Source organism: Trifolium pratense, linkage group LG5, assembly GCF_020283565.1.
Source record: "Trifolium pratense cultivar HEN17-A07 linkage group LG5, ARS_RC_1.1, whole genome shotgun sequence".
Classification (NCBI taxonomy): domain Eukaryota; kingdom Viridiplantae; phylum Streptophyta; class Magnoliopsida; order Fabales; family Fabaceae; genus Trifolium; species Trifolium pratense.
Window position 1 is genome coordinate 8,471,331 of NC_060063.1, and position 25,042 is coordinate 8,496,372.

The 25,042-nt window shown below is 33.7% G+C and overlaps 3 protein-coding genes, 1 long non-coding RNA gene and 1 pseudogene across 8 annotated transcripts; 2 read left to right on the plus strand and 3 right to left on the minus strand.

Annotated features, from left to right (window-relative positions):
- The first annotated feature begins 13 nt into the window (after positions 1-13).
- On the plus strand, positions 14-2,393 carry LOC123885542. Of its 2 annotated transcripts, XR_006801183.1 has the most exons (4): positions 14-513; positions 637-797; positions 880-1,021; positions 2,168-2,393. It is a non-coding gene; the product is annotated as an uncharacterized LOC123885542 (long non-coding RNA). The 2 variants fall into 2 exon arrangements; XR_006801182.1 differs by having other exon boundaries at positions 17-797.
- A 1,057-nt stretch (positions 2,394-3,450) lies between these two features.
- Positions 3,451-4,386, minus strand: LOC123885544 (annotated as a pseudogene).
- A 1,108-nt stretch (positions 4,387-5,494) lies between these two features.
- Positions 5,495-8,960, minus strand: LOC123885543. Its single transcript, XM_045934823.1, has 3 exons — positions 8,833-8,960; positions 6,077-7,493; positions 5,495-5,674 (listed from the first exon to the last, which is right to left on the minus strand). The coding sequence occupies exons 1-2, from the start codon at positions 8,925-8,927 to the stop codon at positions 6,518-6,520; spliced, it is 1,071 nt and encodes a 356-aa protein (XP_045790779.1). The 5' UTR covers positions 8,928-8,960; the 3' UTR covers positions 5,495-5,674; positions 6,077-6,517.
- Positions 8,961-13,579: 4,619 nt separating this feature from the next.
- On the plus strand, positions 13,580-15,170 carry LOC123887021 (fasciclin-like arabinogalactan protein 4). Its single transcript, XM_045936293.1, has one exon. The coding sequence runs from the start codon at positions 13,817-13,819 to the stop codon at positions 15,035-15,037; it is 1,221 nt and encodes a 406-aa protein (XP_045792249.1). The 5' UTR covers positions 13,580-13,816; the 3' UTR covers positions 15,038-15,170.
- Positions 15,171-18,387: 3,217 nt separating this feature from the next.
- On the minus strand, positions 18,388-23,444 carry LOC123885603 (putative uncharacterized protein DDB_G0292292). Of its 4 annotated transcripts, none has more exons than XM_045934888.1 (8): positions 23,197-23,444; positions 21,714-22,944; positions 21,322-21,443; positions 20,514-21,104; positions 19,870-20,395; positions 19,635-19,779; positions 18,872-18,965; positions 18,388-18,775 (listed from the first exon to the last, which is right to left on the minus strand). In XM_045934888.1, the coding sequence occupies exons 2-8, from the start codon at positions 22,863-22,865 to the stop codon at positions 18,658-18,660; spliced, it is 2,748 nt and encodes a 915-aa protein (XP_045790844.1). In that variant the 5' UTR covers positions 22,866-22,944; positions 23,197-23,444; the 3' UTR covers positions 18,388-18,657. The 4 variants fall into 4 exon arrangements, with proteins under 4 accessions (XP_045790844.1, XP_045790843.1, XP_045790842.1 ...); XM_045934886.1 differs by having other exon boundaries at positions 18,415-18,775; positions 21,714-22,961; XM_045934890.1 differs by having other exon boundaries at positions 18,637-18,775; positions 19,645-19,779.
- Positions 23,445-25,042: the final 1,598 nt, after the last annotated feature.

A 25,042-nucleotide genomic window follows, 5' to 3' on the forward strand; every position in this document is an offset into this window, starting at 1 on the left:
TCACTATCTTTTATCAATCAAATATGAACTTTTATGAATTTTTACCTCATGAGCATGACTATGCTCTCTTTCTATCGTATTGTATATGACGCTATGATCCTATGATTCTTAACACTCTCTCGTCTAATACCCTCACTAATGTCCTTCATAACAAGCTTAACCCATCATGAACAAATTGAAGGAACAATATTGCATTCAAAATAAAATCCATCCTCACAAGTCTTATAGAAACAAGGTAAGGGAAATCAATTGTTTCAACTCTTTTCCCTTTGACGTTTTCAGCTTTTCACCACCATAAAACATCAGTTTCAAATCCTTTGCAAATTACTTACCAAACCAAGCTTGCATTTGTGCTATTCCTTCAACCCATCTTCAATAGAAACCACACAAAGGTAAATTTCAGCTTGATTTGCCCTTTTTAAAACCCCAATTTCAATCTCTGCAAATAATTGATCTGTGATGCATGTACAATCCAATGTCTTTAACCCCATCTCATTCTGTTATGGAGATAAAGTAAAGATTTCTAAACCATATCTTCTTTCTATGGTTGTTTCATTCTCCTTTCATACTTGAGAGCCTTCTAAAATCAATTACTAATATTTTTGGGTATTTGCATGTGAATTTGAATGGAACCAGCAACTTTTGATAAGTATAATGGAACTGGAAAAACAAGGATTTGAAGAGGAATACGAAGCTTAAAGGTCTGAGTTTGGGTTTGAGGCTTAAAGATTGGATTGGTGATTTTTGGAAGAGTTTAAGTGAAAACCCGTATTTGGGGATAGACCCTCACTAAAAAGGTAACTGCTCTTTCTCTGTAATTCCAATTGAGATGCCGTCTATTTCTATGGAAATCTGACGTATTTGTAAATTTTGGATTAGGGATGAGCTCTGTGGACGCGTTTAAAGTTGGAGGTCTGAAGCTGATTATGCAGAAAAATCAGTCACAGAAGTTGTGTATTTGAGCGACACGAACGGATGTTTAAGAGCGTGTGGAACAGCTTGGAATTGCTGGACATCACAGGTGGGTTCCTTTAGGTATTAGCATTACCTATTTAATTGGCCATTAAGTAGTTTAATTAGTAACCAAGTCCTAGATACATTTACATTGGAGTATTAGCTTTCCCGGTCATCAATAATGTTTGATGAACATGGTTATGCATAGATAAGCTTAACCCTTTTCCCCTTGCTTACTATGTAGTTGGATTAAGTGGTGTGTGATGATGCTTCAATCCCTTAGGCTCATCAATGTGTTAAAATTATGTATAAGAGTTGCAAAATATGATTGTGATGAATTGGGATTTTAGGTGATGTCTTTAATTTCGTTTTTGGCTAAAAAAAATGCACCAATCGATTGGCAGGGACCCTCTGGTCTGGTCAATCGATCGGCCACTGTCGGAAGCTGGAAAAACTGCACTCTTTCGACTGTTTTGGATCGGTTCGCGAGTCTGTTTTTAAGTATGATTAGGGAATGGATTCTTACTATTTTTGACACTGAAAAACACTCGTTTTAAGTTCCAATTGATCATCAAATTAATTTACATAATGTTTGCATCTCTTAAGCGTAGTTTTAGCTATTTCAAGACACCTAGAAATTATTAAATCAGTACCTAATGTTGGGAATGATTGGATTTAGTTATAAATTCCCCAAAGATTCATGGACCAACAAACTTAGGTGAAATTGAACAAGAACTTAGTATTTGTTATGCATGGATCATGTGGATCCATTAGGTTTCCCCGGGTTGGGTTATGATGGTTAACAAAACAACTTATGATTACGAAGTTGATCAGTTATGTTGTGGATGCGTTGCACTACAAATCATGTTATGATTGATTCCCGTATATTATTAGGAATCCAAGAATGTTAATGATTAATAAATGTGAGGTATGACCGTGGCGACGTACACTATTATCGCAGATGGGTAAGTAGGCATTCCAAGATACTCACCTCGGGGTGACCTAAAGGATAAAATGAACAAGATAATAATTTGTGTGTTACACCATTTATTCATTGTATATTATGAAATTATGTTATCAGGATTATGTATCAGGATTAAGTCGGGGATAGAAACTATTAGTTCAGTTGCCCCCGGTGTAGTCACCATTAGTTGGGTAGTAGGAACTCACTGAGGCTTAGTAGTCTCATCCCACGACTTTCAATTTTTTCCAGATAAACAGGTTGATCGAGTTGTCGAGGCCTTGAAGCATGAAGTTCAGATATTGGGATTACACTATTTGAGCTGATGTCATGTTGTTTATCTTATTTTTGCATAAGATTTAGTTAGTTATGTTCAGTATTGTTAGCTCAATTTAGTATTTATTCTTTGGATAATGTAATCCTCAGTATGTATTTGGACGAATTGTAATGTAATTTAATCTATCCAGATTCAGTTATGTGCGCTCTTATCGATATTCTAGATAAATCGATGTGGGGTGTTATACCTACCATGAAAAGTGGGAAGTAATAGTATTTACTTCCACTAAATACGAGGGGATGTGTATGTGTTATGATCATAAGGACATTATCAATTACAAAGGACATTATCAATTACAATAAGACCTCCAGCCCTCACCTGCAACAACAGTTTATTCAGTTTATCAAGTCCAAGTTTTACATCCACCTAGTGTCATAAATATAATTTCTTTAATGTAAATATAATTTTAATTACCAAATTAAAACTCCAGATAATACAAGCTAGCAACACTTATCCCCTCCAAATTATAGACAAACAACACAACATTTTCTCATCAATTCAAGCACACAATATTGAACTAACTAGCATTTGAGTTTCATAAATATAATTTCTTTAATGTAAATATAATTTTAATTACCAAATTATGTAAACTAATTTCATATACATAATTACCAATTTATGAAACCAAATGATGAAAAATGAGAAACTGAACCTGGATTTTGAAGCTTTTGAAGCTTGATTGAAGGTTGAACGAAGCTGAAGCAGAATATTGAACGAATATGAAGCGTAGGTTGAATGCACGAGTTTGAATCTCAAAGAAGGACGAATCTGAAGACGAAGATGAATCTCAACGAAGGAGAAATGTTGAACGGGTTTGAATCTGAGTTTGAGGGTGAAGAAGGAACGATTAAATCTTGAATCTGAGTTTGACGAAGAAAAATCTGAGTTTGAGAGAAGCTGATAACTCATGAGATGTCCATAAGTTTTTTTTTTCATCAAAAAGTTAAATATATTTATTTCCAATGTATTAATAACCCAACTTACAAGAACTTGCATTATTAGACAAGTTAAACAATTTCCTTAAGACACTCATTATTATTTGCTATATCTTAAAATAAAATATGATTATATGTATACAAAGGTGCTGTGTTCTATATTCTAAATAGAAAAGTTGTGCAAATCTCAAATAATCAGCTATTGCAAAAGTTGTGCAAAATCTACAATAATCAAGTTCTTTTCCAATAGTCCACTTCATCTTCTAAAAATGGAGAAGTACTTTTCCTGGATCTAGTTGAGCACTACAATAACTTGAAGGAACTGCAGATATTTCTTGTTTTCCCTTCCATTCTTCACCAGGTTTGAGAGTAATTGCTTTTTCTACACAAGCAGGCTGAACACCCAACATATGTTTGTACTCATGATCCCCCATATCAGTTATGGTCTTTGCTTTCTTGTCCCGTGGGTCCCCTACCACAGCATCAGGAAGTCCATCTTTTCGTATTTCAAAAGTTCTCTTCCTTTCATGGTCTATAATAGCGATTTTTGTGGGAGTGCTTACATACTTTGTCCACTTCAGATTCAAATGTTATAGCATCTCCTTGTTCTGTATATCGTTCCCTATTCTTCAAGTTGTCTAGATAATCTAATGTCTCTAGTCCCTCTATTCGAACTTCACTGATATCGGTAACATAGAGGTATGTATGATAGGCAAATGTGAAGGTAAACGACTTTCCATCTGTATTTGTATTTCGAATACGGGATGTCAACATCAAATCTCCTGTAGGTCCCAAAGCTATCCTTAGGTGAAACTCATATCTGTGAGGCCAATTCTTTGAATCATCTTCAGAGTTTTTAAGAAGCAAATCAACGAAAGCTCTACTCTTGCTATTTGTTGGAAATGGAGGAGGATTAGGATCTACGGTCCACAACTTGTTCCTTGCAAATCCATGATGTTCAAGAGAACCAAGATTTGAGAATTGAGGAAAACATAATGGAATGCCTCGGCGTATAGATCTCGGAGGATTAAAATTAGCCTTACTACTTACAAATAGCAATTCTTCTCCAAGTTCATTTTTCCAGGATGTAACTTGCCCTCCATATAGATACACCTCAGCAGAGAATCCACGATTTGAATGATCTTCTCTAACCCATTAACGCCTTTACATTGTTTGACGTACACCGTTTCTCGTGACATTTCTCTATTTTCTCTCCAAATCGATGGAAATGTAATGTCCTTCCGATCGAAATAAATTATGGAAGTGCTTAACTAAAATAGTTTTTCCAATCACATCCTACAATAACAGTGGTGCGTCTGTGCGCCAGTTTTATATATGTATAAGCTAAACAGCATCTTAAACCATGAGGTTTGCCAGGATCTAATGCAGGTTTTGTATGAGGTTCAGTAGCAGACTTTCCTGGTGACTCGGGATTGTACCTGTCTTTTTCTTATCCCTTGCCTTATTAAAAATAGCTGTGAACCCCTCAAAGACAATACGCAACGCTGATCTTGACGCTTCAATGGTTTAAACTCTTTGGTACCTATGAGACTGTTGGAGCAGTCCTACCAGTTTAGAAAATGAAACAATTTCCATACCATTTCAAATATGTGGGAAGAACAAATAGGATAACACCCTACAACAGTATAATTATAATAGTTGCTGAGGTAGCTTTCCCTGACATTTATTTTCAATTTATCCGCTCCCTCCCCCAGCCCCAGTTTCCCTACTGAATAAAATTGATAGTCAGGAAAAACGCTTGTTCAAACTGATTTGTTTAAGCAACAATAGCTAATGCTCATACTTCATATATAATAATTCATGAGGCAGCAATTTAGAAAAGGGTAGGATGATCAAAAACAGGACAACGAAGAGTTTTGCGATTTCAACCCACACAAAAAAAGAATAAAAAGAATCAGCAAGAAATAATAGAATATCTTGTCAGCAAGATATAAAAGATGGACTGCACATCATGATACCCTAATTACACCAAATCAAATCATTAAAAAAAAAAACTATTATTATGAATAAATATTGCAATAAGCAGTTTTATGGTGCCAAAATAAATAAAAACATCAAAGGTAATAATAAGTTAATAAAAGATAAGTGTACCTTCCCAACTTGCTGTAATGCGGTGATGAAGCTTTCCTCCTCTTGATGAGTCCAAGAAGACCATTGCCTTTTTGGTTTTTTTTGAACTATATATAAATAAAAGACAGGCAAGTGTAAAATCATTAACATGTCCCTAGTCTTGACATACCAAAAACTTCTACAAAATCAAACGAATAAAAGTTAAGTGTCAAAAATGGACCTGGCTGCTGAGGCATGATGACATTGCAAAAGATGCTGAAACACAAGATCCCCATTTTGAACAGAAACAGCAGTCTTAGAATGAAGTTCAGTGTTCTAATCAGTCGAGATTTCCGCCTCAGCTTGCATTTTTTTCTTCAGCACATGCTATTAAAATTCACCAAAAGACACAATTCCCTGAGATCATCAGTAAAACTTATAAATATAAGATAACCAAAAATCACATCTAAGATGCAACTGACAAGAATAAATTACAATGAGCAGGGATTGTAACTATCGAATACAGATACAGATCACAATCCAACATTTTTCTAAACATGCAACTAAGTTATCAAACCATAGTCTCGTAAGACTTCTTGAATAATGAGAGCTTTAGTAATGAATACAAATGGAATTTTTCCAAGTGGTTCAATTAAGACTGCTAGCTAAATAAAAATATATTACTCAACCAGTGGAAAACTGGTAATGTGTAAGTTATCAACTATAATCAGAACTTTGTTAATATATCTTTGACAATCACCATAGTTTCAAACCATATTAAGCATAATCAAATTTGGTAATACCATGTCATGAACCAACCTTCCTCCAAAAAGATTAAGTTGTGCTGCTGATGGTATGTGAATGGTTTAATATCTCGTACACCTCAAAGAGGAAAAAATACGTTCACATTTAGGATCTGAGATAATCTAACTCTGACAATGTTGCACAACAGAACTGGTCTCAAGCATTGAAAAAAGAGGAGATATGTGTTAAACAATCAATAACAAATGTAACACTTCATTAAATCTTCGTGGCACGAATCAGCCAACGTACAGTTTTCACAGTATCAACTGTCTCAAATTTTTAACGTTCTACATGCAGCTAAGTTTGTCTTTCTGCACTCTCTAGCAGTAAATAATCATATTGAATATTAATTTTTAAAATTTGCAACACTTTTTGTAAATGATTCTATACTTAAAATCAGCGATATATGGAATCTACAGCAAAAACAATGTTTTTAACTAAACTAATGACTCTGCTCTAACGGCTGGATAAATCATTTGTCATTTTACCATGTATCTCCCGGATCAACAACTTAGAATTGTCAACAATAAGTTTACTTTTATAAACTATATCACGACATAATTCATGTCTAGGGGCTGGTGATAGTGATTTTAATTGAAAAAAGGGATCAGTTATAACACCACTACTATACAACTCTCTTGCTGGCTGAACATGCTTCCACCAGAATTCAGAAAGTGCAATTTTCATTACATCCCAATACTCTTCATCACGGTGTAACCTAAATAGACTACTACCATTAACTGTCCAGACATAAAAATCCATCCAATCCATTCCTAGAATCTCCATTAAACCCTGAGCTTGAGGAATATAGTGAACTGGAATTCGAGACCAAGGGAAAGCTTTACTCATGTCTCCACCGAAATACGGACACTTTACCTCCAGCACACCACGAGAAGGCAATTCATATACCATCCTGTCAAATATACCATCAGGTGAAGCAGCTAGCCAGCTATCTTCTGGTTTTGCGGTGTAGACCTGAAATTCAGGAAACAACACAGCATTTCCGGTTATCAGTTTGTATCTTGCAAGTGCTTCCTCCTCTTTGATATTGTTCCAACATGTGGCAAGGTTTCCAGAAAATGGTTCTATGGCACCAATCTTTTCTAACCATAGCTGAGATCTTTGCCGACGCCAAAATCCAATGGCAGCAGCAAAAGTACTAGCTGTCAACTTTTGTTTCCTAAGTGTCTGCCAGTTTTTAAACCAGTGCTGGAGGCTGGGAGCTTCAAGGACAGAGTGTTTTTCCTCAGATGTGAATTTCAACATGCCACCACCATTACCAAATTTTTTAGAATCAAGAACATGGCTACTGGAGTTGCGACTTAAAACTCTCTTATTAACCATATATGTAACAAGTGCACCCTTGTAACAACTACTTATGTGCTTGAAATGTTGCACCCAAGCAACATATAATGAGGAATCAATTTTGCCACTGTTAAAGAAGAAAAAGGATCACTTTCTGTACATATAAACTAGGCAGCAACTAATACTTAGCAAAATACAAAAATAACATTTAAAAGAACAACACTCAAGATAATCATGCTGGTCTTTCTTTGATCATTGGCCAGGTATATATTTTTTATTTCATATTTAATTTGTTCATAAAGAACTAGTTCTTGACCGTTTAATCTTTTAGATTCCCAGCATTATGCCAAAGTGTAAAACAGTGAGTTGTAGACAATTAGGTGATAATGTTAGATAACTTATTTAAGAGTCTATCTGGGTTGACTTATTTGAATTTGTCTACAGAATAAACATTTGTTAAACTGTTCAGGAGGCTGTGAGGTTTTGCTTATAATCTGTTTGATGAAATGTTTCAATCATCAGAAACTTTTAGTTTGATTCAAATAAATTATATTCATTTTGCCAACAATAGATTGGTCCAAAGTGGTAAGAGAGTTGGGCCCTTAAGCTAGAGGTCAGGGGTTCGATTCCTAACTCTTGCTTGTGGAGAAAATTGGGCCGGGAAGGGAGAATTCAAACTTCGTACCTATAAGTCTATAACATAGCAAGCGAAAACAAAAGAAATCCTTTTAAAAATTGGGAAACAATTTCATAAATAGGCAGTTAAAACATTATTATACGAAGAAAAAAAAAAGTTGTATTTTTACATTAGGTTCTGTTTGGATAAACAACTTAATTAAGTGCTTATATATAAGCTATTTATATATTAAAAAAAAAAGTCCTCCATAAGCCATTTTCAGCTTATTGCCACAAGCTCTCCATGATAACTTATGAATACACCAGATAGCTTATATGAAAACAGTTCGACTTTTTTTTTTAATATATAAATAGCTTATATATAAGCACTTAATTAAGTTGTTTATCCAAACAGAACCTAATGTAAAAATACAACTTTTTTTTTCTTCGTATAATAATGTTTTAACTGCCTATTTATGAAATTGTTTCCCAATTTTTAAAAGGATTTCTTTTGTTTTCGCTTGCTATGTTATAGACTTATAGGTACGAAGTTTGAATTCTCCCTTCCCGGCCCAATTTTCTCCACAAGCAAGAGTTAGGAATCGAACCCCTGACCTCTAGCTTAAGGGCCCAACTCTCTTACCACTTTGGACCAATCTATTGTTGGCAAAATGAATATAATTTATTTGAATCAAACTAAAAGTTTCTGATGATTGAAACATTTCATCAAACAGATTATAAGCAAAACCTCACAGAGTATAAATAATCCCCACAACGGTGATAAAGTTAGAAATTCTATGGAACATAGAAGATGAGTGAATATGAGAATTGAGAGAGATGCAAGATATTACCAATGGTGGTAAAATTGAAGACGGTGAAAATGGAGTGTTGAGCGGCGCACATTAGTTGAGGTAAGGCCTTTGTGAAATCCAATCATTGTGACCATGATGAAGCCATAAAGTACGATCACTGACTTAAGCGGCGGGCGGCGGCGATGTGGTGGGCGGCGAGGTGGAACTGTGGGAGTGAGACTATCACAGATTTCAGCGTGGGAAAGATGAACTGATGTGGCCTCAATTGTGGCTTCAAAAAACAAGTGAGTGAGGGAGGGAGGTATGATTTTTTACAGGTCCTTTCCCGGCAAAAGAATACCTAATATATATTTTTTTTATTTAATTGTAAATTATAAATAATATATATGATTTTAGTTCAAATCTCATATTCAACAAAATTTGATTTATTCGTAAAAAAACAAATGATTTATTAATTTTTTTGGGTTAGTATCAAGTTTTTGAGGATTTGACTATAAAATTTATTTTTGGTCACTAAATTTATTGACCGAAAGCAAATATGTATGTATGTATATATATGTGCTATAAAAGTATATTGGTGCTCGCACTTCGATTTGGATCGATTTAGAGGCAAAAATTCATTCGATCCAAAAATAAATTTATTTGCGGTTCGGTTCGGTTTTGGATGACAAATAAAAAAGAAATCCAGTCCGATCCAATTTTATGCGATTTAATTTGGATCGGTTTTTGAATATCCAAATTATAAATTGTAATTTTTTTATTAAATATTAATACTACAAAAAAACAATATAAAATAATAGTTTGACTTTTTTAACGAAATAAATATTAAATTTGATGTAAGATATAACATATAATATATTAAAAATTAATATTTTGAAATGGCAATTGTCAATTATATTTGAAGCATATCAAAAGGTAAAAAATAAAATAAATTTAACTAACAAATAGTATTAACAAAATTTAAAATGAACAAAAAAAAATAGGGCAATGCAATATATATTCATATTAATAAAAAGATAAATAAGGATTAAAATATATGTATGCGGTTTAGTTCGGTTTTAATCAGTTTTGAAAAATTTATCCGAAATCAGATCCGATCCAGCGGTTTTCACAAAAGAAAATCCAAACACATCCAAAAATATTCGGATTTTTGCGGTTTTTATTTGGATTGGTTTGAATTTGAGCACCCCTATCTGAAGCACTGATATTTCAATATGGCTTTCAAATTGTATGTCCATACGTCGTTAATACGTATCGAAGAAGTAACTGAATTTATTTTTTTAAAATAAAAAAATCTGATACAGTGGCGACACATGATTGTTCATTTTTTTTATGTCGGGCTTTTAATTTTTTTCCCGCGTATATACTTACTTTTTTTTTGGTTGATAGTACTTACCTTTCTATTTACCCATCTCTTTTTGTTTTTATTTTTTTGGTTAATCCATTTACTCATTTCTTCGGACCCGGATTCCGTGCAGTCACTTTTTTGATGCAGTCGTGCATTCAGGTCATCTACAGCCGTCTGATCAAGATCAGACGGTTATGATTTAAAAACTTATTTATTGACTGCATTTGTTTAAGCCGTCCGTGTGAAGAAGATTTCCTTCTTGAACTTGGCTGGGTTTTGATGATAACAAACTCTCATTACAAAAGAAGAAATGTTATGGAGGCTCAACAAGATGAAACAAGATGAAGACCAAGTCTTAGGATTTTTAATTTAAATTAATTATAAGTATGGTCCTTATCTTTGATTTATCATTTTCAATAATTATATAACTTAGAATGCTCAGAAATTATTTTATAAATTAATTAAAAATAAAGTTTCTAAGTTAAATATAAAAGTCTATACGAAGAAAGCCATTAAAATTATAAAAAGCTGATTTTGAAAAATAAGTGTCAGGACCTTTTAAATCTGTCCGGTCGTTAACCGAGTTAAAAAGATATGTTGCTGCTGTTTGGAATCCCATACAGTGCAACGATTGAATTTTGAAAACATAACTTTTTAAATTGGCTGTCCGTAACAACCGATTTAATATATCCTGGACAGAATACACTTTTTATAAACCATTGTGATTTTTAAACATAACTTTTTATTATAAGATTTTTTGAAGAGTTGTCTTACTTCATGGACATTTTCTAAAGCCTCTATAAATATATTTGTGATCATTACAATTAATAACAACTTTCATATTCACAATATTTCTAAGTTATTAATATCACTTTTTCTCATAAACTTTTAAACATATATCTTGTGAAACTTTGCCTATATTTTCATATCCATAAAAGTTTCTGAGCACTAAGATATATACATTATTAAAGTGATATTGATTTGATAACAGTCATACATAGTTTTCTTCATTGTAACTTTGTATTGTGGCTTGTTTTCCAACGTTGTGGAAACAAGTGTTGTTTAAGATAGTGGGATGCTATCTTGTGTTGTTGTATGAGAATTTCACCATAGGGTTTGGTGAAGATTCTTGTGGTTAAAGATAGTGGGGGTGCTATCTTGTGTATGTTAGAAAGATTGTTAGGGGGTCTTGGGGTAAGATTGCTTGTAACAAAGATTCTAACATAGTGAATTCCTTCGCGGGGTGTGAAGGGAGTGGACGTACCAATAGGGGAACCACTATAATTCTCTTGTGTCGATTTTCTCTTTCCCTTCTCTCTTTTATTTTTTAGCATATTGTTATTACCTTCATCATAACTTTCAAGAAAAATAAAAGGAATCCAAAACATCTCTAAAATAACCAAAAAAAATCATAAAACCTAATTTTCCCACCTATTAGGTTGCACTCTTAAACTTACAATTGGCATCAGACCAGGTTCAAGTAACTTGTTCTTGAAGATCCAGAATGACTTCCGCACAACCTGTTTTTAGAGATGGTGAATTAATCAAGAAATTTGAAAAGTTTTTAAAGAAGGAAAGAGCAAAAGAAATGAGTATGAAAGAAGCACCAAGAAGGAAGGTTACATGCTTTGAATGTGGAGAAAGAGGACATGTTAAAAGTAAATGTCCGACACTTGAAAAGAATAATAAAAACTTCAAAAGCAAGAAGTACAAAAAGCCGAAGAAAGCATATGTAGCATGGGATGAAAATGAAATAAGTTCATCATCAGATGAAGAAGCAAACATTGCTTTGATGGCATCACATCATTCAAGCGATGAAGAAAATGAGGTTAGTGATCATGAAATTGATAATAGACATTCATATGATGAATTACAAAGTGCCTTTAATGAATTATATGATGCATTTTTGAAACTTTCTAGAAAATATTCAAATCAAAAGAAAACTATTTTAAAACTAGAAAGTATGGCTAATGACACAAAAGTGGAATTAGAAGAAGTCAAAAATTCTACATGTAATAAATGTCAAGATCATGAGTATCCCGTATCGAATACATATCGTATCTGATACCCTTATTCGTGTATGCGCTTCATTCATAAGTATGTACGGTAATATATTTTTGGTTTCATGATTTCATCTTATATTTTTTTTTTTGGATATAAATGTGGTAACAATATATTTATGAAAGGACAAAACTTATATGCATTTCTTTAGATGCAGTTTTTCCTGTTCCTCTCACAAAAAGATAGTTATTTATATTTTTTAATTAAAAAAAATTGTTTTTATATGAAAATAACTTTCCCCCATGTATCTAGCACAATAAGAACTGTGTATATGGAACTGTACATAAGTTTGATCCTTATTTTTGAAATTTTGAAAGGAACCTATTTTATTTGAGTCAGATCAAAAGTTTCCTATCATTGGAGAATTTGATCAAACATATTATAAAGATTAAAGAATAAATGCATCTATGGTTTTAAGTTTTGTGTTTGTAACAGTTAGGTATTTTAAGTTTTTCAGATAATATATAAGTCTTTAAGTTTTAACTTGTTATACCGTTATGCTTGATGACTCTGATTCAACCCAATCAATGAGTTCATACTACCGATATGAGAATTTAAACGTCGTTAATTCAAATTGCATGGCCACATAAGAAGGTAACGACTTTTGGCTTTTTTGCATTTTCAAGACAACAAGTTTGCAAGTATGTTCAAAGCAGCATGTGTGAAGTTCAAGGGAGCTCACATTGGTGGTGCTACGTAAAAATTGTAGGATTTGGATTTTCCTCTATTTTTTCCTCATGGTTTTTCTCATTTTTCTAATTCAAGTTGATAAATGAGAGAGTTTTTTTTTTTATTCTTTGTCATTTGTCAATCATTGGATTAAGAAAAAGAGAGAAAACATGAGAGAAAAATTGAACAGAATCCAAATCCGTAAAAATTATTAGATGTGGTATGTTCGGATGGAGTAAAGGTGGATAATAAGAAAGAAAAAAAATTGTAAGTGTGACAAGAAATTACTCCCTCCGTACCACGATATATGTCGCTCTGACATTTTTACACATATTAAGAAAGGTAATTAATGTTGTATGGAAAAGAGAGATTATGAGTTGATTTACAAAATTGTCCTTTATTTATGGTATGAAAAAAATAAATTGAAAAATTGAAAGAAGAGAGAGTAATAAATAGTTAAAGGTATAATAGGAAAAATAACATTAAATCCTTCATTAGTAATATAAAGCAACATATATTGTGGTACAATTTTTTTTTTCCTAAAGTAATACAGTATATATTATGGTGCGGAGAGAATAAATGGTAAAAATGCACATAAATGACAAATCTATTGAGAAAAGAAAATGAAAAAGAAGAGAATTTAAAGAAAAACAGTCTACATCACGATTGCATCACCATGGTGCTCTTTTCATCATATTCAGACATTCACAGATCACACAAACACAAAACACAGCTCACACTTTCTTTCCCTTCCACTCACTACACTTCACTTCACTTCACTTCACTCATCTACCTCACTCATCATCAACAACACACACAACTGAAGAAAAAAAAACAAAACAAAGAACACCAAATCCTTATTCAGATTCACCATCATTGAATTTGAAGAACAAAAAGCTTAGTTAACTCAAACATTCCATAAATTGAGTACCATTAACATTAACAATGTCTAAATCTTTCATTTTACATCCCCAAATTACCCTCACATTTATCTTCTATTTACTAATCTTATCCCCAAAACCATCTTCCTCTCTAAACATCACCGCTCTCCTCTCCACTTACCCCGACTTATCTCAATTCACCGCCCTTCTCTCCGCCGCAACTTCCCTAACCGCCGATCTCTCCCACCGTAATTCCCTCTCTCTCCTCGCCGTACCTAACTCATTTCTCTCAACTGACCCCAATCTCTCCCACCACCAACTCTCCTCCTCCGCTCTCACCGACATCCTCCGCTACCACGTCCTCCTCCAATTCTTCTCATGGTCCGACCTCCACTCCCTCCCTCCCTCCGGTAAACTCGTCACCACTCTCTTCCAAACCACCGGTCGCGCCACCAATAATTTCGGTTCCGTTAACATCACTCACGATCCTCACTCTAATCTCGTTTCGATCCATTCACCTGCACCTTATTCTTCTTCAAACGCAACCCTAATTTCACAAATCAAAACCCTACCTTACAACGTCACAATCTTCACCGTTAATTCTCTCTTAATCCCTTACGGTTTCGATCTAATGGCATCGGAAACTCGACCGAGTATTCGTCTTAACATTAGTAAAACATTACTTGATGCTCATAATTTCAATATCATTTCTTCAATGCTTTCTGCTTCTGGTGTTGTTAATGAAATCGAAGCCGGTGAAGGTGGTTCCGGTATCACGTTATTTGTTCCGGTAGATAAGGCTTTCGCTGAATTACCTTCTTCAGTTGCACTTCAATCACTTGCGGCGGCTGAGAAAATCGTTGTTCTCAAAGCTCATGTTCTTCGTGCTTATTACCCTCTCGGTTCACTTCAATCCACTGCAAATCCATTACAACCTACTCTTGCCACGGAATCAATGGGCGCCGGAAGTTTCACGTTGAACATTTCGACGTTTAATGGCTCGGTTGCAATTAACACCGGCATTGTTCAGGGAGTAATTACTCAAACTGTTTTTGATCAGAATCCAATTGCTATTTTTGGTGTTAATAAAGTTTTATTGCCAAGAGAGATTTTTGGGAAGAATCCAATGGAATCCCCTGTTGACATTGCTGCTCCACCTCCCTATTATGATGCTAGTTCGCCGTCCGTGTTAGGCCAAGATTTGAGCTCAAATGTTGCTAGTGTTTATTGCTCCGAGTTCTTTGTTTTTGTTCTTTGTTGTATAAATTTGTATTTAATCATATAGAGTAATTGTTTTTTTTCTTTCTCTCATTGTATTATTATTTTTTTGTGGGGTTTTGTTTTGATTTTCTCCACCTTATGTACACGTTAATTGCATTATTGTTATTAGTTAGGTTGCAAATGCAGTCTATTTTTTATTGCCTCTGTCATCATCTTCTTGACACCTTTTTATAGAATCATAACTATTAGTTGCACAATTGTTCTATAATAGTTAGTGATAGTGATATTGTTCAGTTTAATTGATGTAGTTTTTCCTTCTCTTTGTATTCTGATTAATTTAATCAACATTTTTCTTGTTATAGACATTATTTCCTTTTTTGCACAGGATTGCAAGGTTTGGTTGCGTGTTGCAACGAACCCATTTTCTGTATTGCTATTGAAACCGTTTTTGCTTAATTCATACTTACCTGGTGTTTTACACGTGACTTTATGCTGATAGTGCGTAAAGGTTCCGATTTGAGCCAGAGCCCAAACAGGGAGTCGAGAACGTCTTGATCAAAAGCTCCGCTGTTGGTGTGGCTTGAAGAGTGGCCAATTCCATTTGGCGCCGGAGTTTGTGCAGCTTGATTGATTTTCTTAGATGACTATCAGTATCAGGTAGTTTTTTCTTTACTGATCTACAATTCTGGATTTTGTAAGTATTAGTCTATATTGATCTATAAGTTTGGCTGCAAATCTGAAAATAAATCATCACTGGCCAAGTTAAATTGAATATTTTATTCATAAGAACAGATAAATCTTTTGAAAACAAATCTACCTGGTAATATGTATATTGTATGCACTCTCTTAAGAAAAAGGGATTTGCTGCTTTTCTGAGTTGAGTTGTGATTATCTTGTTCTGCTTTTTCATATCTTATGGTAATCACTCTTTCTTCTTTTAACAACTTAATCATGGAATGCTATTTTCTATAAAAGAACAATCTGCAATTATTCTGATTTCATATAGATTAGTCAACAACTTGTATATTAGATCATTAAATAGAATTGACATGTTATGACATTGGAAATTTGGATCACACTTCCAGCTTTATATGTTGTTAAACATATTATATTACTCTTTCTGATCAATGATCCTATTTTCCTGTTTAATTAACTTCTGTCTTTCATTATTTACTATTTTGCAAATCTAGGGTGATATAGATTGAGAAATTTAATGTTTAGAGAGTTCAAGGGAGTTCATGCTTGTCCCAAGTAAAGGCACAAGATAGATAGAATTCTTGCAATGCAAGCAGAATTTTAGAGTCTTATTGAGTATGATGTTGCCCTTATCCTTATCTAAAAATATTGAAAAACATGTGGAGATGATATTAGGCCAGTTATGTGAGATCTGGATATCGGTGTTTATGGAGAAAATTAGATGATAGAAAAGAAATTCTTGAGAAATTGCTATGCAGAAGCTGGTTTTAGCATAAGGGAAATTTTTTTTTGACGTAGTCATTGGTATATCATTTTCAACATTTCTTTTTCTAAAGTGTTGTTGAAAAGATTATTGAAACTGATTTAGACAGTTGGGATCACCATACGTGCAACTTGAAAGCTTCTGTGAGCTTCTTTGACTATTTCTCTTTGGACTTTGGAGTATTTATGTTGCCAATATTATTGGGTGGATCATTTAATTGTATGTAGGTTGGTTTCCACCCATTACATTACATAATTTAGGAGAGAAATAGAAGAAGGGTAAGATAGAAAGCTTAAAATGAAAGGTTTTGCAATTATTCCTTTCAATAATTGAATGATTTGATGTCATTGCTGTGAGACCTAGTTGCAACTCTTGCCTCTAGTCATGTCTTCTCTCTTTAAAAGTAGGTTTTGCTTTTTGTTTGTTTGTTTGTTTGTTTCTGCTACTGCAAACCAAGGAAACTGTTGTCTTGATATTGAATATTGATGTTCTGCTACTGCAAAATATCTATAACTCTTGAAATTGAATGATGTTCTGCTATTATAAAACAAAGAAGTTGTGTTGAGCATTGTTCATTGAATGCTTACAAGAACATGATTGTGATTGATAATAACTAATTGCCGATTGCTGAATATTATGAAATAACTGGCATTATTATATACAGTAGTTATTATAATAATATCAGTGAGACAACCTTTTGTTTGTTTGATATACCAAGCCGGGTACCAGCTGGAGTTGGCAATGTCATTTTTATGGTAGGGTGATGTTCTCAGCAAGAGAAAAAGATAGTTAAATTGACCAAACTTACATGACTACCTTTTAAGAAACTCTAGAGATATAGTACAGTCATGTTTAAGGGTCTATTTAGTTCAACGAAGAGAGGGAAGGAGAGAAATTTTAAAATTTTGTGGTTGGTTCGAAGAGGGCTGAGAGAGATTTTAATGGAAAAAAAAATATAAAATCACATTTCTGTAGTATGTAAGATTACATTAATTATATAAAAAGGAATTTAAGTTAAGTCCAAATGTGGAAAGAATATTATTATTTGCTCTCCAAATCCCTCCATTTTGGGGAGGTTGCTAAATTGGCTATTCGGAGGGATTTTGCTCCTTTCCCAGCTTAACTCTTAATAATGGAGCTAAAACAACTTAAATTTAAGGACAATTACATGTATAATGTGCATGAATATGCACTTAAAACGTACAATAACTTTTGGAAAACAATCAAATCAAAACCAGCAAACGTGAAGAATGTGTTTACAAACCAGCTCACATAGGTGACTCACATTATGGAACCTGCTAGCTGTGAATTTGCTGTGTTGGTTACAACTGCAATAATTGCAACCAATTCAAGTATTGTATAAGTTAAACTATTTTATGGAGTTTGAATTTCTTTCTTGGACCGTTTGATGGACAATAGTCAATAGGAGCAGCCATTCATTGACAATAAAAGACTTACGTACAACTGAATAGTACATTCTCACCCAAAGCTAGTTTGCACTTGGTAAGTTATGTACTCTACTATTGCAGCATCCTCTTTTATTGTCATTGATTGTTTGCTTTTTTCTTATTTATGGTGTACATTTTTGGGCAATCGTATCCTCTTCTGCAAGTCTATATGCTGCAGAGTTTTCTTGCTTGTAATTAAAGCATTAAAGAAAGATGGATGGATTCAAATCCATTCTAAGATTCTACTGTTCTCTCCTTCAAGAGAAAAAAAAGCCCAATCTTTTTCCACTGAAAATCACTTTGGAAGTACATATCTAGGAGAGCTTATTTGCGCGCCCTCTGAGTTAAGTAGCGAGCAATTCATTACTTAACTAGCTGACACCTCATATACATAAACTTTTTAGAATTTTACAATGCTCTCTACTTAAGTAGAGAACCGCGTTAGCTACTGAAAGTATACTTCTAGAATCGTGTGTAGTTTCTAATCCTAGTTTGATTTTCTTGTAGTTTTTCAAATCATTGTGACATGAAAATTTGACTTTAAGTTGTAGTACTGAACACAACACATATACATTAGCAGAAAGAAAAGGTTAGATTAAAACTATAAATGTACAATGATTTTATCAACTGACATTCTCCTAAAAAAATCATATACTTGAAAAGTATATGTGAAAAGGAGAATATCAAGTATGATGTTAGATTCTATTAGCAGTTCACTAAGTTTTACGACTAAGGATTTGATCCTCTAAAGTAAGATAATCTTCCAACCGAGACAGTCTAAGCATCGGCATAAACTCGAACAACATCGTCTATTTTAGCTTTACATATTGGACATTTTCCACTGTTCCATTGTAACTCATTTGCACATTTCAGACATGCACACATGTGTCCGCACCTGCAAAAAATGTTGTTGACAACATGAATGCTACTTTGTTCTGAAGATTGGAAATAAATAATTTAATATTAAGTTCTTTTAGAAGCAGATATATACCTGTATAGGACTGAGTCAACTTTCATCTTATAGCAAATGCAGCAGTTTCCTTTCTTACCAGCCTTGTTATGTGACTTCTTTTCTTCTTTTTCAACTGTAAAAGTGTTATATATTCAATACATTTCATGAGGTATTAAGAGGATGCAAAAAAGGACAACAAGCATAAATATATCAGAGAGCTTAATCTACTAGACACATATTCAGCTTTATCACAGAGAAGTTTGTTGAAATAGTAAAGGATTGTTGAGAAAGTGAAAAGTAAATTTGTAGATGCATTTGTGACCTATGGAGAAAACTTGTATGAGAAAATTTTATTTGATTTTCCTTTTGGGTGAAGCAAAATTCTTCTTTTCTGAGCTTGCAGATTGATTGAATTTCAACTAGCATAGTATTCATGTTAGAAATTTAATTTGTCATGCACTACAGAGTAAGAAGCTTATTTTTGTAATCAAGAAATTTAAGTCAATATCTTAAAAACAAAACTTAATCAAATAGTTCAACTGGTAGAAACTTGAACTGACACAGTCTATGGTTCGGTATTGATTTAAATAGTCGAACCATGACCTAGAGGTCTAGGTGGTTCGATCTCCGATTTGATTTTTAAAACACATAGCTAGTCTGCAATAACTAGTTAATTATATCTTCTTTGTTTTGGAATTTCATTAACTTAATGAAGAACCTGAAATTCCTAATGATGCATTGACAATTTTGCAGTATGAATATCTTATTGACACAGTTAAAGTATATAGTAATAAATAAAAACCTGTTTGCACCCTTTGGTTATTGGATTGTTGTAACTGCATCTGCATCTGCATATCCAAGCAACTCTTTATTGATTTCCTTAGTTCAGTCATCTCTTGATGAAGTTGCTCCATATGGCCTCTCATATCATATATGATATCCATTTCCTGTAAGCACAAGCATTTTGTAATTAACAAAAGATATAAAATAATCATGCGCTAAACATATTTAAGGTAACATTTGATTGATAAACTCACAATTGAATGTTGATTTGTAGATGGGGAGTTTCGCCGACTATCGTGATAGAAAGACGGAGATTGATAAGGTAGTGAAGATGTAGAAGCAACTCTATCAAAATCATCACCAGCTTCATTGTCTCTATAACTCCATGGTGAGGATTGATTAGAATAGTCTCCAACTTCATGATACAAACTACTTGCCAAACTCTTCCCCCCCTGCTCCTCTTCACGCTCCTCCTCCTCCTCATCATCATCATCATCATCATCTTCCTCGTCGTCCTCCTCCTCGTTATCATCCTCCTCTTCTTCGTCTTTGTCTTCCTCATTTACCCTATCCTTTTCTTCGTCTACCATTCTCTCTATTCCATTTTCTTGAGAAGTTCTTGCAGAATGCAGGCGTTCTAGGAAAAATGCCATCAACCCTTCATTGTCTTCGTCATCATCATAAGTATTCACTATATGTGTTTGTGTTCCTTTATGAGATTGCAACATTCTATCCATTTTTTCGCGGAAGTCGCTAGAAAGGAAAGTTGACACTGTTCTTCTGTAAACATAATTTACTTATATTAGGATCAATGTTAAAAGTATATATAAAATCATTTGAAGAAGCACTTATACATATACAAAGGAAAAGAGTGAAAAAAATTGCAAGTATTTTATACCTTTGAAGAAGCACTTGAATATCCTTATTTCGAGAACCATTGTCAAGGATTTCTCTATACCATGCTTGCCTTTTCTCTTCCCAAAAGCTCCTCGGTCGAGAAATTTCACTGATCCAGTCATGATGATTTTCATCATAAATCTCTTCCACTATCTCTTCATAACTGCTTTCAGCATAATTATGGTTACTTCCTTCCTCTTCTAATGCACAATCATAACTGGTTTCATCACATTGCTGGTTATTTTCCTCTACAGCTTTCTCATTAGCATTTGAATCAGTCATTGAAGTAGTTGGTTCAGCAGTTTCCTTGAAGTAATCATGCTGAGCTTTAAAACATGTTTCTTGAGACATGACATTTGAACTTGGACCATCTTCTTCTCTAGTTTGAGACACCGACTTTTGTGTCGATTCAAAGGATTGACTGGCAGTACCATGAGGAACCTGGCTGCTTGTGTCTTTGCTGATTTGAGCAGCAACGGAAGAGTTTTCCAATTGTGTGATGGTGTTCACTGCCTCCTTACGAGGACTTCGTGTGTTAGCTACTTCTGTCTTGACTGTGCTTTTTTGTTCAACGACAGTGCTAAATTTTTCCCTGCTTTTATAAAGATGTAAGAGATTCAATGCCCGTAATTAATTTTGAATTTACGATGAATGCTTCTGTGTTCATGTTATTGAAACTAATACCAGATAAGTTGACAAATGTAAGACTGTGAACAATTAGACATCTCTCTGTCTATAACAAAACTTGTCCAACAAGGTATTCTATCAACCATGACAGAAATAAGAAATTTGTATAGAAATTAACAAACCTTAGTTGCATAATTGCAGATCCATGTGGTTGTACTTGTCTGTTTACTTCAGATGATGTTGATTTCTGTAATAGATTATTGGCTGCTACGCCACGTTGTAATAATCTAAGTCGAAGTACTGCCTGCATTCATGCACAAGATAACACAAAATGAGTTAAAGAAACCGCACACAAGCGAGGTTTTAGAAAAAAAGGTTCATGCCCGTTATTCAGGCCATGACAACAGAATTTTTTATGTTGCCACAACAATTGAGACCATATTAGTTATATTCGATCACAATTCTCTGCAATATAAAGAATCACGAAACGATCACAAATTTAGAACCTTCGACACAAGCACTAACATTACAAAAAAAGGTGCATAAGAAAAATAAGAATCCCTTTTATTTTTACCTGAATGCGTCCTCTTTGGGCGAACTTGGAGACCGTTCCACGCTCAGCCAGGTTCTTAAGCTCCCTATGCCTATCATTCTCCAACTGCATAAGTAAATCTTTAAATGCTTGGCGCCCTCTAATTCTTGGTAAACAAGTTACCTGAGGAAAAGCTCTTTGATCTGGAAGTTCTGGCACAAAATCTCTACAAGGAGAGCTTGCCGTAGTGCTACTACCACCCACTTCATGGTCATTTTCATCGGCAAAATATGGAGGTGGACTCTGCATTTGACTAGTAGCAGTGAGTTTCTTGATGATATCAGCAACACTGACTCTATCACTCTCCGCTGAACACCACCTACTTTGATCTCTTGAACAAGACCTACTTTGATCACCTGTCTTATCCGATTCCCAATCAGGGAACGAAGAAATTGAAAATGATTCTTGTCCTTCAAAACACTCTCCTAATTCCAACCCTCTTTGTTCTTCAACAACATACACATTCTCATTGTTGCAAGTAGCATTTGTTGTACCATCATTTGGACTTGTTTTCTCCATTGGAGTGCTTGGTTTTGATCCACTTGAATTGTTAAGCCTCTTTTCCCATAGCTGAACAAGGGAAGATGCACCAAGGTTCGATATGTCCGAAGAGCATTCGTCCGAGATAATACTCGATGTCTCCGAAGATACAGGAATGTTGTTATCAATAGACAACAACTCAGCTTCATTCTGCAATGTTGAAACCATCTCACGAGCTTGTTTCGCAGCCCATCGATCAAGAAGGCGCGAATTTTTCGCGCTAATCAATGAAGCCAAAGGTGATTCATCTTTATCACCCTTATTATTGTTGTTATTGACATCATAGTTGTGATTGTTTCTTGTCAAACGAATCTTTGCAAGATTGTTGTTATTCATTTGACTTTCATTGTTGTTATTGTTGTTGTTGCTGTTGTTTCTGCTGCTATTGATGTTGTTTTCATTTGTTGTTGAAGAATCAGCCATGGAAAAGCTCGTGTTAAAATGATCCATGACAAAATTCTTAATGTTTCTCTGAAAAGCAACATGTGTAGCCTTAACTTTGCTACTTTCTCTGCATACATCACGATGATTACGGTCCCTTAAAACACAACCAAACGGTGCAGAAGAAGCAATTTCAACACCAGAACTTGCCATATTTTCACTTTTTTTTCTTTGTTTCTCTGTTTTCTCTTCAAACTTTCAAGAGGGTTTAGTAACTTCGGTTTTCTTTAACCTGAAATCAAAACAACCCTTTTCATATAAAGGGATAAAGATATATAAAACATTGAAATCTCACGAAATTCATTATCATCATATACATGATTTTCTCTTCTTCAAAAACACTCAAAAAACAGAGGAAACAAACAGAGCAATGTGAAACAGAGGAGGAGAAACAAAAAACGAAAAAACAAAAGAATCGTTATTACAGGGAAAAAAAGAGGACATGTTTAAAGATTATAGTAAATGCTAAACAAATCAACATTACCTCATTCTCGTTTTCTTTGTCTATAATTAGAGCTAATAACGTAACAGATACGAACAATGAATCACACACAAAAATAAGGTAGTTTCTTTTTTATGTTTTTGTTTTTTTTCAACGTTGTTTGTTGTTTTTTCTTTCTTATTTTTTTGGTTTTATCTAAAGTTGGAAATGAGAGAAAATGTAGTGTGGCTAAAAATGGAACAAGCGTTTGATTTGGAGAATGGAAAAAAAGAATGAAAACAAAGGTGTGAGGTTCTAAGAACGGTGCAAGATGTATGTGTATTATGTAATTGTGTATTATGATGAGAGATAGTTTTGGAGACGTTATGTTTTGAGCCGTTGAGATTGTGGGGTTGTTAAGTAATAATAAAGGAAAAGAGAAATTACTGCATCAAAAGAGAGCGTGTTTGTGTGTACCTTAATATTCACTTAAATATCTGTGTTATGGATCACTTTCTACTTTATTATTTGCATTAATTTGTTGATGAGGGATGGCGTTACCATTTTCACCACCAAAAAAAATACAAGGCCTAATTTGTTTTTCCTTTAGCTATATGCATCATGAATATGAGTGTTGATCAGTTTAGCTTAGTAGATTGAGATATCAAATTTTATACATAGAAGTTGAGTTCGAATCTCGATCACTCTACTTATCTATTTAAAATATCTTTCCTTCCCTTTCCTCCATTTCCCTCCCCATTGGTTTGAGAGAAAGAAAATGGGAAAAAAGAAAAATACGGATTTCAATGAATGTATTTGGACTAAAAATAAATAAATATGGGTGTTTAAATTCAAATTGGTTTGCATGTAATATGCAGAGCAAGGTTCGAACTTGATACATTCACTTATTTACCTTAAAAGATGATTTTCTAGCTTCCAAACTATCTAACAAAAAAATTCAAACCAGTTCAAATTACAATCGAAATCCGATAAAATAAATAAATAAAAAATAGTATGAAGCTAATCCACTTGTGAAACCCGAAGGATTGGGTTGGATATACTCCATCCGGTCCTATATATAAGAAAAAGTTGACTTTTTAGATTCATTGTGAAATTGATGTATCTAGACATTAATATAGTCTAAATACATTCATTCTACAATGAATCTAAAAAGTGAAATGTTTCTTATACATAGGACCAGAAGGTGTATTATTTATATTTTTATTAGTTTGATTTTTTTTTTAGGCTTAATTGCACTTTTGATCCCTTATCTTTATTATAGGTTTCAAGTTGGTCATTTATCTTTTAAAAGTTTCAAGTTGTTCCCTTATCTTTTCTACTGGTTTCAAGTTGATCCATTTCGTCAAATTTTTCACTATTACCGTTAAATTTGGACACGTGTCATCTTTTCAAGTGTGGTTTCTGTTTGCCACGTGTCCAAAATTAACGGTAATAGTGAAAAATTTGACGGGAGGGACCAACATGAAACTTTTAAAAGATAAGGGATTAACCTGAAACTTAAAATAAAGATAAGGGACCAAAAATGTAATTAAGCCATTTTTTTTATAAGCAAATTGTTAGTATATTACTCCCCCCGTCCTAAAATAAATGACATAATCTAGTTTGACTATATTTTTCTACTAATATATACATGCAAATATTAACATATGATATGTTGTTTGATTTGTCTCGATGAGTATTTTCAAAATATACAATTTTTATAATTTTTAATAATCAAAAATTGAAAATATTAAATATCAAAGTTATGCATTGGCAAATGTAAAGGTGGTCAAATAGATCATTTATTTTGGGACAGATGAAGTACAATGTTATGTTAATTTTTCTCTTTGTCAAGACTTGAACCATGAACCTCTAACTCCTTAACCCTTAGCTCAACTAGCTTAACCAG

Coding starts and splice junctions, on each gene's coding strand:
- LOC123885543 (XM_045934823.1), bottom strand. CDS start 8,927: ATGGTCACAATGATTGGATTTCACAAAGGCCTTACCTCAACTAATGTG. Junction 7,494..8,832: donor CTTCAATTTTACCACCATTG/GTAATATCTTGC, acceptor CTTCTTTAACAG/TGGCAAAATTGATTCCTCAT.
- LOC123887021 (XM_045936293.1), top strand. CDS start 13,817: ATGTCTAAATCTTTCATTTTACATCCCCAAATTACCCTCACATTTATC.
- LOC123885603 (XM_045934888.1), bottom strand. CDS start 22,865: ATGGCAAGTTCTGGTGTTGAAATTGCTTCTTCTGCACCGTTTGGTTGT. Junction 21,444..21,713: donor CCCAAAGAGGACGCATTCAG/GTAAAAATAAAA, acceptor GCATGAATGCAG/GCAGTACTTCGACTTAGATT. Junction 18,966..19,634: donor TAACCAAAGGGTGCAAACAG/GTTTTTATTTAT, acceptor ACACTTTTACAG/TTGAAAAAGAAGAAAAGAAG.